Source organism: Corvus moneduloides, chromosome 9 (genome assembly GCF_009650955.1).
Source record: "Corvus moneduloides isolate bCorMon1 chromosome 9, bCorMon1.pri, whole genome shotgun sequence".
In the NCBI taxonomy this organism is placed as follows: Eukaryota; Metazoa; Chordata; class Aves; order Passeriformes; family Corvidae; genus Corvus; species Corvus moneduloides.
Window position 1 is genome coordinate 4,463,650 of NC_045484.1, and position 11,755 is coordinate 4,475,404.

General features: G+C 44.8%; 1 protein-coding gene across 1 annotated transcript in view; it reads left to right on the forward strand.

The window, feature by feature from the left end:
• The window catches only part of NIBAN1 (niban apoptosis regulator 1), a 57,106-nt gene extending 45,972 nt beyond the window's left edge, over nucleotides 1-11,134 (forward strand). Inside the window, exons 9-14 of the mRNA XM_032117811.1 lie at nucleotides 555-742; nucleotides 990-1,151; nucleotides 3,227-3,337; nucleotides 3,966-4,073; nucleotides 5,792-5,903; nucleotides 6,867-11,134. Coding sequence (XP_031973702.1) covers nucleotides 555-742; nucleotides 990-1,151; nucleotides 3,227-3,337; nucleotides 3,966-4,073; nucleotides 5,792-5,903; nucleotides 6,867-8,554 — 2,369 coding nt within the window. The 3' untranslated portion in view covers nucleotides 8,555-11,134. The remainder of the gene's footprint in view (nucleotides 1-554; nucleotides 743-989; nucleotides 1,152-3,226; nucleotides 3,338-3,965; nucleotides 4,074-5,791; nucleotides 5,904-6,866) is intronic.
• Nucleotides 11,135-11,755: the final 621 nt, after the last annotated feature.

The window sequence follows — 11,755 nt, forward strand, 5'->3', positions numbered from 1 at the left end:
ATTCTGCTTTCATTTACACTTGCAGAGCCTTAGGTAGTGAAGATAGAGGTCACATGAGCATAATTAAAAGTGGAGTGGTTTTGACCTGATCTCTAGGAATGCACCACAAAACCAGATTCTGGTTATGTGACAAGTCCATGGGCTTCCAGAGAATATTTAAGCCAAAGGGCTTCTTAGGTGGTTTTTAATTAATGTGAAGTAATCATAATTTTGTTATGAATTTAAAAAGGAATGTAAAGAGCAGGCAAAATGTTATTGGTGTTGCTTAAACTGGCAAATAAATTAGTAAATAGCTGCTCATCATACTCAGAACTGCCCTTTCCTCTGCCCTCATGGTGCCCACAGTTGCCAGTGTTTGCTTAGGTGAGGCTTGGAAGAAGGGTTTTCATTGTCACTCATAAAGCTGTGAGCTCCTTTCACACCCTCATCACCTCTGTGGAGGTGTGACTCCAGGGAAAAACATGAAATCATTGAATTAGCTATAAAGAGATAAGTTCCAATTACTTTTTTCACTCTGTCTCTAAATGCAACCATTGTCCTTTGTGACCCTCCAGCCAGTGTTTCTGAGCCTGCCCAGAAGTGCTGCACAGAGAATATCCAGCCATTTCTCACCTCCATCCTGGAAGAGCTCATGGGCCCCGTCAGTTCCGGATTCATGGAAGTGCGCTCACTTTTTGATAAGGAAGTGAATGAAATCATCCAGGACTTCCAGAAGACCAGTGACATGACCAGGCTAAAGGAGGTAAGACAAAACAGAGTTGGAGCCTTTATATCAGCACAAGGACGTTCTGGCTAGACCTTGGCTGGCAGCAGGATTTGCTTTCCCAGGTGGAAGCACATGAGCACTTGGTTTTGTCGTTTAGAAAGTCTTGTGGTATTTGTGCAACTGGAGTGCAGATACCAGAATTTGGGTTAAGGCCAAATTGTTACATTCTCTATTAAAAATTTACCTCTGGTTGCTTTGTCTCGAAACCTGCACGGGAATGCAGAACATGGATCAGCTCATGACCCTGCCCTTCAACTCAGTGAAAATGGAGCCCTGCTATCTGAAAGTGAACCTGCTGCATGAGCTCCTGCAGGACCTCAAGAATCGCTTCAAGGTCTATCACATTGATTTTGTGATTCAGAGGACACAGAACTTCATGCAAGAGGTACTGTAAGATCCAGCTTTTCCTCCTGGGAGAACAGGTTAGGTTTGTCCTGCTAATCTACTTCAAAGTGAGCTTGATAAAAGCTGCAGAAAGAGCCCCAGAGTGTCTCTCAGGCAAGGTACAGATAACAAAACCTGAGAAAACCAGCTAGAAGCTGCTTGGTACTTGTATTTGTGAGGCTCTGTGTGTGTGAGTCGTTCAGCAAGGCATGAAAATTCTGCATGGATCATCTGTTTCCCTGGACTTTCAGGTTCTGAATTCCCAGTGTCTCAGCACCCGAGAAAGTTGTGTGTGTAACCAGTGGAGTGGCTAAAACTCACCTGATTGCCATTCTCAAGGCTCGATTTTTCAGGAAGGGTCTTAAACGTGTTTTACCAAAACGGAATGTCTCCTCCTTGGTAGTTGATTTTCTCACTAATATAAAGAAAAGAAATTAATGTTAGGAACTTGGAGACAGACGATGTCTCAGGGTGTAGGTGCTTTACCCAGCCTCACTTTTCAGGGCACTGGTGGAGATGATGATATCATTCCAGGTGAAAACTGAACTCCACCTCTTTGTCCCCTCTTGTGTGTGTTGGTATAGGCTATAACTCTGCTTTGCCTGGATTCCTGCTGGATGCCTGGCCAGAAATCTGTGAGGAGCTGGACAGCAGTCTGATTTCAGTTGCCAGATCACAAGGCACATTTGCCCTTGGAGCTCTAAACTGAACCCTATGATTTTAATCTGTATTTGGGAAATTTAATAATCTGCTCAGTAATCTTGTGAAATGGAGCTGGTCCAGATCTATGGAGTGGGAGTTATGAATATGGAAAACAAGTGTCTAGGGCAGTGCTGGGATAGGGTTTTCCTAAAAGCAGCCAGGACCAGCAGCCAAGGAATTATTCAGAAATAAAATTCTGATTTCATGTCTGGGTCTTTCAGGGGGGAACATTCCAAAATGCTGTCTTTCACTCAGTGAAGACCATCAGTCAAGACAAAGAAGTAGACAGAAAATAAATCCCATATAAACCAAGAGGTCGTTTTTTTCCTGAACAGAACATGAGTCAAAATTAACAGGAAATAAGTTAAATTATAGCATGAGTTTCTAAACATGCTGTTATTGCATCTTCCTCTTTAAAAGGCTGGTATTTTCCTCATAAAAATATTGTGTAGTTTTCCTTTGTGTCCATGGACATTTATTTCATAAATAAGTAAAATCAGACATGTCTGTGTTGGTGTAGTATTTGGCTAAAATGTACCTCGGGTGGAGGGTGGAACAGGATTCCTTGCCTTGGGAGCTTGGCATCCTCTAGTGGCCAATTTCAGGAAATCTGGGAGCACGGTACTCAACCGGCTGAAGGAATGGCCCCCCTGCATATCTTCCAGTACTTCTCCAATAAGAAAATGTTAAATTTTGAATGGGAACAGCTAAAGAAAAGGCAAAGCCTCATTAAATAGACTCATTTACCGCTTGCAAAACTGTTTGTCTGAAATATCTTCAGAGTAGGAGCATAATATATTATCTCTGGATAAGCTGAAAATATGGTAAATGCCAGCTTAGCATAATTCTGTGAGAAACGATTGCACTCTGTGCGATTTTTGCTGATTATTATTATACTGAACTGATATATGTATATATATATCAGTTCAGTATAATTATATATATAAAAATATATAAATATATAAATAAAAAAATATATAAAATTATATATACTACTGAAATTATGTGCAGTATTAAATAATATTATTAAATACTATTTATTAATGATTAATGATAGGAGTCAATGGGAGTCTTCTTATTAGGGATAATGAGTTTTGATTGTGGTTTGTATACATGGATAATCAATTCTACATTTTGGCTCTGTCACCATCAGTTTGGATGGTGACATGAGATCAAATCTGTACAAGAAAGCTGTGACAGCATAATAATGATACCACGGCTTTAATTTTAATTAGTTATTGCAGCATTTCAAGGCATGTTGCTCTTCAGAGCACCTTCTCAGAAACACAGTTTAAATTAACAATTACACTTATCATGTTGGCAGGAATTTGATGTTGCTGGTCTTTAACAGATTTTTTTAATGACTATTTTTAGCTGATGGAAAATGCAGTTTATACTTTTGAGCAGTTGTTCTCTCCAAGCCACCAGGCAGACTCGGCCAAAGTTGCAACAACCATTGAAAAAGTCAAGCTGAGAGTGCTGAAGGTAAATGTCATGTAGCACATTTGCAGGCTGCCTTTTTGGAAACAGAGAATACATTTTATATGAATATACCTCAGTATTTGAAAGAAGATAACCTTTTACCATCCAGCTGAACATACTGATTTGGTGGCACTGTCTGCACACATCACTCTGTGCTGCAGTGCTCAGCATTCAGGTAAAGAACTGAATGAGTTCTGAACTTAGCAATGTTCTCATTTGGGAGATAAAACCTAGTTCTGGGCAGAGACAAAAGTATTTGCATGTGCAGTCCCTTTAATTGTAGGTAAATCAGATTATTAATGCGCTGTGGATCTGGATAAATATTTTTTAATTAACTTTATAATTAGCCTGCCGCTAGAATTTGTTACTCTGAGAAAAGGCAGTGCTGAAACACCCAGGGAGGGCAATCGGGCACTGTTTCTAGCCTAAGAGTTAAATGAAGGGAAAGAGATCCCAGAACAGTAAATCTTAGAGTGGTTTTGTAAAAGCTGGACTAACCTGCATGGCCCTTCAAAAACCCCTGTGCACCTGTGATGCAGCAGCTACAGGCTGACAGGAACCAGTTCCCTGTGGGAGTGGTGAATAACCCCAGGCACGTGTGGGCTTGTTTCTTTCCGGTGTGTTTTGGCAGCAATATGACTACGACAGCAGCACCATCCGCAAGAAGATATTCCAAGAGGCACTGGTGCAGATTACCTTGCCCACAATGCAGAAGACACTGGCTTCAACATGCAAACCAGTAGGTGTTTGTGACTAAAACAATAATGAAAACAATAATGAAAGGCAGGGGAGGAACAGCACCTTGGCAGTAAGTCCTTAACACTGTCAGGCTGTTTTCTCTCGGAGAACTGTGCAGATTTCCCGCCTGCTCAGTGCTTAGATTTGCCACTTCATGGGTTGGGTAGGTGTGGAGCCCAAGGAAGATTTCAGGAAACAGGGACACTATGTATACACCTTGCTTTCTCAAAGGCAGTTGCAGTCCTTTGCCCATCCCTAGGTTCGTTCCTTCCCTAGAGATCTGAAGTCCCTGAAACTGAGTTCCTCTGGACAGCTGGGAGGCAGGGATGAGCTGGGCCTTTTGTTCATTCCTCTGCAGCAGCACTTGGAGGCATGGTCAGGACTGTGCCCAGCCTGTGCTTAACTCTTTCAGCAAGAGGGCAGCCCTTGCTGTCAGTGGTGTTCAGTGCAAGGGTTGGACAACAGTCAGGGAATAATCACAGAGACCATCTCTGTTCCTCTAATCACACAGGGCACGTTCAGTCAGCAAACACCTGTCTGGTGGAGGTGTTGGGTGATATCTGTGTGGCTGTAGCAGAGTTGGTTGGAATGCTGTTCACCTGGGCTCAGAATGAATAGTCTGAACCCTCTGAAAGCCCTGGGCACCCTCCTGCCTTGTCCTGGTGCCTGCTGAAAGGGGAGAGCCCCAACCCATCCTGGCCTCCTGCCCTTCTGTTTTGGTGGATGTTCATCTGCTCCTGTTGGCTGTGAGCTCTCACCCCCAGTGTGCTGCTCTTGGTTATGCTCTCAGCTTGTTTCAGTTTCAGAAACAAGTTTAAAACCAAGCATTTTGCGAAATTACACTTGCAAGTCTTTGAGTGGGGATTGTTAAAATTTACAACGTTCAAGAATATATTTAAAATCTGTCTCTTTTGTACGTCACTCTCCTTTCCTTTGGATCCCTGAAGTAACAGTCTCTTGTAGAGTGTCAGCAGTGCCTTCAAGACAGGATGTTTGTGCATGGGGACAAGCATTTCATCACCTGGAGTATGTGTGCAGACATCTCATGTCTCTGTCACAGAGGAAGCAGTGGTGAAGCAAACTTCCACAAGCCCTTTCTGTTCAGTTTCCCACCAGCCTTTTGTGTTTGTGCCTCTGCAGAAATGGGCAGCCAGCTCTAGAAGCCAAAGTGTGGCACAGCTGCCAGGCCTCACCAAGTCCTGACCTTTCACTTGAAAACCTCCAGGTGTTTTTATGTAGGTGCCTCTTCTAGAAGAGGGCAGAGGTCTCTTAATTTACTTTTTATAGACCACCAAGCAGCTACCTAATAATAATGATTCAGTTATTGTCTAGGCAGCCTCTTGGGTATAAATCAGTGAGCTCAAAGCATTACACACCTATTAGAAAAACAAAACCAAACCCCACGTCTCCCGTGCACTGTGGATTTGCCTCCTTGGACAAACAAGTTGTGTGAGGCATTTCCTCAGCAGTTGTTTGTTTCAGCAGGCAGTGATCTGTAGTGCTTTTAACTGTGGTTGTACTGCAGGAACACTGTTTGGTAAGGACGTAATTGATTGTAGACACACGTAGCTCATGGAGTCATAGTTCAAACAATGCAGCCCAGGAGCTGTCATGGGGTGTTGCAAGACCTGCTCCATGGCATCTCCAAGCCATTCGCTTGTAGTAGGACTCAGAATCCCTCAGCTTTCTCCATCTGTCCTTTCTTCCCTACCTGCACAGGAGCTGCAGAGATACGAGCAGTACATTTTTGCTGATTACACGAGTGTGATCCAAGTAGAGAACGTGTATGAAGAGATTTTATATCAGACACTGCTTGAAGAGGCCCTGAAAGGTGAGAACATTCTTGAGGTGACAGGAATAACATGTGGCCCATGAGCTGTTCCTTCAGAGCTTCCCAGAAGCCTCACCTGGCTGTTCCTGTCCCACTTTCCCCAACACTGGTGGTTACATCCCTACAGTGTTTTTTCATTTGGCTCACTGAAGATGTGTTGCAAGCCCTAAAATCTGAGTTATGGGGCAGCTTTACTAAACCCATGGAACTCGGAGTGATGGCTTGGCACAAGCCTTTGTCTAACAAAATGTAATTAAGGCAATTTCACTTGATCTCGATTCCCTGGGCCAAGGAGGGAAATTCTGTCCTTACTTGCAAAGACCTGGTGATGAGTAAATGGCAAGACTGCCAATTGCAAGACTAAGAGAATTGCAAAGACTAATGGCAACAGAGATTAATTTCCCCAAGTGAAATGAACTACTGGATGCGGTTTCCATTACTCACAGATGCTAGTGGTGTACTCCTTGCAGATCTCTCTGCTTCTGTGTCAGAAAACTAAACTATTCTTAATAAATATTATATATATACAAATACTTACAAAATATTTTTATCTCTCTATATGTACATGTCTGTCTATACCCTGGATAAAAGACAAGCAGATGTACTGCACAGGATGTTTTCCTAGACCATAGGCACTTCTGTTCCAAAACAGCAGTATAATAATTGTAACCAGCACACTTTTATTAGCATATTCGATGTAAATCCTTCTGCACTGAAGCACTACCTTTGTGCATTGTAGGTCCTCTGCTTCAGAAACACTTAGGTCAATACTAAAGTGCCATTATTCAAAAAAAAAATCCCCATCCCCAGAAAAGAAATGTGAACTGAAAGGAAGCTGAAAATGAACATTATTGTTGTCTTTAATATGAAAATGTACAACACAAACTTGGGAAAGCACTGTGCATTCTTCCCTGTGCCTCTATCAGCCTTCCCAAAACATTCTGGTGTTTCTGTTTTATTCAGTGATCAAAGAAGCCGCCATTCTGAAGAAGCACAACCTATTTGAGGATAACCTGAACGTGCCCTGTGAGAGCGTGTCCAGCCTGACGGAGCTGAGGACCCCTGTGGGATCAGCACAGGGCACCCCCGCCAAGGTGCCCACAGCCGCCCGAGCCGAGGGGTCGGACACCGAGAGCCATGGGGACGAAACGCTCGTTGTGACAGGGAAAATCGTGTGGGAGAAGGATGCTGATGAGGGAAAGTCACCAGACAAAGAGGCAGGCGCCTCTGTTAGTGCAGCTGGTGATCAGGCCAGCAGGAGGGAAGCAGTGGCTGTTACAGACATTGGTGACAAACAGGAGTCCCCCTTGGCTGGCTGCACTAAACAAGGAGTTGCAGAGGGAAAAAGCGCATTGGAGATTGAATCAGAGTGTGTAGCGAGCGCTGAGAGAGAACTCAAGGCACAACAAGAAGCTGTGGAGGAGAAAGTAGCTTCTGGGACTGACGCTGCAGTAAAAAATTTTGGAGCCAGCCCTAAAAAAGAACTTAAGGTACCTGAAGGAGCAGCAGAGGAAGAGGTGACTTCAGAGAGTCAAACAGTAACAGCTGTTGCGTCTGTCAGCGGCACTGAGAAAGCAAGCACAGCACAGGAAAAAGTTTCTGAGATGAAGCCCACTTCCCCACCTGAGAGTGTAACAGATACAGAAATTTTAGGGAGTACAGAAAAGAAAAGCAAGGTAAAAAATGAAATTATGGAAAAATTATCTCAGAGTGAAAATGCAGTAGGAACAGGGTTTGAAGGGGATAGTAAAAAAGAAAGCAGTGAGAGTACTGAGACAAAGATTGTTTCCCAGGATGAAAAGTCAGGGAAAGCAGGGTTTGGGGATAGTCCTGGAAAAGAAAGCCAGTCAGAAGAAAAGGGTTATAAATCCCCTGATGATGTGAATGAGATAAGGGATTTGCTGATGCTGACAGTTGAGATCCCAGCAGATACTCCAGCTGAGAACATAAAGGAGGTCTGCGAGGGTGAGCTGCTGAAGTTGCAGGAGCACCATAATGGGAAGTACGAGTTGAGCGAAGTGGCTGTGGCAGAAATTCAGGTGAGCCAGAAGATGAGGAGTGAACATGCAGCAGAATGTGTAGAGTTAAAGGAGGAGCGACCATACTCAGCCAGCCTGGGGACAGATGGTACGAGTGTAGAGAGTGTGCCCAGGGGGGCACAAGCACCGTGGCTGGTGGAGAGCTCGACTCCGCCTCGGGAGGCAAAGGTAGAGGTGGAGAGCAGGCCAAGTGTGTGGTACACGGGTGCGGGAGGTGAGAGGTTGCAGCCAGAGGAACACACGGGAAATGCGGTGGAAGACAAAAGGCTGTATGGGGAGGAAGGGGGAGGGAACAGCCACGCTGTCCTGGGGGAGGCAGGGACACAGAGCTCCTTTCCGAGCCCTGCTGCATTTGCAGCCACGAGGGACGTGCCCATCCTGGATAGAGCAAACCCGGGCCCAGGACTGCTCGAGCCGGTCTCCCTGGTGCAGCAGCAGCGCCTGGGGCAGCCCAGGGCAGAGCGCACGGCACACACAGAGCCTGGGGGGCGAGAGGGGGAGCCAGGAGATCAGTCATCTTCACACGCAGGAATGCAAAGCACAGGAGGAAAAGCGATTCTCCCAGAAGAACACCGGGAAGATGGTTCTGCACAGCAAAACTCTGAGGAGTAAAAAGCAGCTTTCAGCCCAGCCCTGCAGGACCTATTTACTCCAGTAATCCCGGTTCAGTTGTTAATACCTATGCAGGTCGGGGCTGGAGGAATGGGCTTTGTTGTGGTGTCCCCAGCTCCTGCAGGTTTCCCACGGATCCCTTCCTGAGGGATGGGTGATGGGTTTCCTTTCAGTTAAAACCAGATTACTGCTGAGGAACCTCATCTGTCACTTCAAATTTGCTCCCTTGTAAAGCTAGAGAAAAAGTCTGAAAATGTGACCACTGAATGCTTCAAACATCCAACTGTCATCAACTTATTTTAAATAACAACTTAGCTGTTCTTAGGGATGCTCTTGATTTTTAAATGCATGGTTTTGACAAGTACTGCTCTGATTCTGGTGGTTGGTACATACATACTCGAGGATGCTTTTAGTATTTGCATGCAGTATACAGGAAATAAAAACATTTTTTAGTAGTAAACAAAACCAAATAGTTGATTTAGTAGATTGCTGAAAAGCCACACTGTGCAAACTCTGCAAACTGATTACTTAATTATTTTCAAGTTTTAGCAGATATCAAAGACAAGCAAATATTCTGATTTTTAAATTTTTTTTCTCTTATTGCTGTATTTAAAAAGGGGAAAGTATGGGAGCAGGTTTCTCAGTCCCACTCTGCACTTCGGGGTTATTTAGCCTTCCAGAGCACTTTATGGCTATTTTGTTTTGTTTTGTTTTATGGAAGGGAAAGATGAGAATGTTTACAATAACTATAACCATTAGGCAGCATTTCTTTGGTTTAAATCCCACCATAAAATAGATTCACTTACAGCTATCGAATACAGAATATCAAGTCCTGCCATTCCCGTTCCCACTGAGTTACTCAGGTCTGTAGGCTGTGGAAATCATGTAACAGGTGTGGAAATCATGTAATAAGTGGCAACAGTTTTGAAATATCAGAATAATTTAATGTAATTTCTAGTGCAGATGTTAACTGAAGTGACAGGCAGCCAGAGGTTGTTACATGTGCTTAGATTTTGGAGGGCAGAATCACATTACAAAAGCAGTTATTAAAAGGAGGCAGCTGCTTTCATACACACGATCTGTATCAAGCCATGATCTCGGCACAGAGATGCTTAAATGTGTTCTTTGCATCTCAGTTTGCACAGAAAAGCTTGGAGATGAAACCCAGTATCTTAGTAAATTGGCCTTTCAAATGCAAGACCTTACTTTAGAGATCAGTTTAAGGCACCTTGAAATTCTGGCCTGGTGTTTTGAGCCTGTTTCTGAATGTCATACAGGTGGAGGACAGCAAAGATTAATGATAATTGCAGCAAGGACTGCAGGATTTATGCCCATAAAGACATGGGAAGAAATAACAAAGTCCTGGAAGCATAGTATCTGTTAGCATTTAACTTCAGCAAACTGTGCGAAGTCTTTTAATGCTATCAAAATATTCTTTAATACTAACAGAGAATTGACACTAGAGGAGCAGGCAAATATTACTGTGTGAGGGAGGAACCTTGTTGAGTAACTGGATTAACTGCTCTGCCCCTGCAGTAAAATAAATGCAGTTCCTATTTATTCTAAAAGTCGTACTGTGGTATGGAAACGTGAAGGTCACAGATGTTTTCCTTGCAGAAGTACTTTGGCTTGTTTCTTCCTTATATTTCATGCAAAAATACTAATTTGTAAACATACAAACCACTGCCGGCCAACTTTTTTTAACAAATCACTGCTTATTTCACTGCCGCTGCTTCACTTTTACAAATCATGAACTATTTTTAATTGGTACTGAGTGCTAAGTGACTTCAAATTTATAACACGTCCTAGAGTTAAGCAGCAGCAGCCTTTCTAAGCTAAAATTAGGGGACGTGATGGTTTTTAATACTTTTTTTGGTGTGAAAGACAACTAGCATGGCAGCAAAACAGACTGCAGCCTCCTGCAAAAGGAAACTAATTCATTCTAATATGAATTAGGTACATCTGTAAAGAGAGCATTTTGCATAAGTATTCCCATCATGGTAATTCTGGAGTTATTTCTGTGGCAGGCCTAGATCTGGGTAATATTTTCCTGTGATATGAGTTGCCTTGCTGAATGCTGAATGCTCAGATGTTTTTCACCAGTGGGATGGGAAAGGATGGGGAAGATTCAGCCTGTACCTTGCTTGGTTCTGCAATTTAAATTGCAGTTCGTCTTGGACAGGGGACTGTTTTCCCGGTTTGGGGCATTTTCTGTCCCTTTGCAAATGGATAGTGTTTTTCTTGTCTTTACCCCACTTGGTTAGAAGAAACAGCTTGGCTAGAAGAGATCAGCAATCTGCAAGGTTACATGGGACCACTGATCAGAAATTATACTAATGCACCCATTCTGTCGGGTTTGTTGCTTTCTTGCAGTTGCCTTCACAAACTGGGAACCGTAATAAATTGCCTCTCGCGGCGCATGGCCGAGGGTCGGGTGCCCTGACGGGAGCGGGCTGGGGTGTGGCATCCATGGGGTTTCCACTGTTAAAGGCCAGGAGATGAAACACATTGTATTTGCTTGGAACTTCGTACAAACGCGTGTCATGGAAATAAAGACGTTCTTCCCTTCCATTGCTGGGACGCTGCTTTTCTGAGTGTGTGGTAATTTGGGGGATTTTATTAAAAACTGTTCTTCAGGCAGCTGGGAGTGACGGAGGTGTTTCCTTCCAGTGCCCGAGGGAAGCCTGCGGGCAACACGGAGAGGGAGCTTTTACAGAAGCATGGAATGACAGGGTGAGGGGGAACGGCTTCAAACTGAGTGTTAGGCTGGGTATTTAGGAGGAAGTTCTTCCCCGTGAGGGTGGTGAGGGCCTGGCACAGGGTGTTCAGAGAAGCCGTGGCTTCTCCATCCCTGGGAGTGTGCAGGATCAGGCTGGACAGGGCTCTGACCACGTCCGTACCCAGGATGAGCTGATCTTTACGGTCCCGAGCCATTCCATGATTTCCCCGCACGCTCCGCGCTTGGAGCTCGCTCAGGGCAGCGCCTGAGGGAGCGTGAGGGGCGGGGCGGGGCGCGGGGCACGCCGGGAGCTGTGGTTCCCCCCTCCCTTTGGCCACGTCGACCCTCTCGTTACGCGTTCCCTGCCGGTGCACGTGACCCACGCGCCGCGCTCCCCCATTGGCCCGGTGGCGCGCGCCGGGGGGGTGGTGCCGGAAGCGGCGGCGGCGGCGCGAGGCCGTTTCCTTGGCTACGCCCCCGCG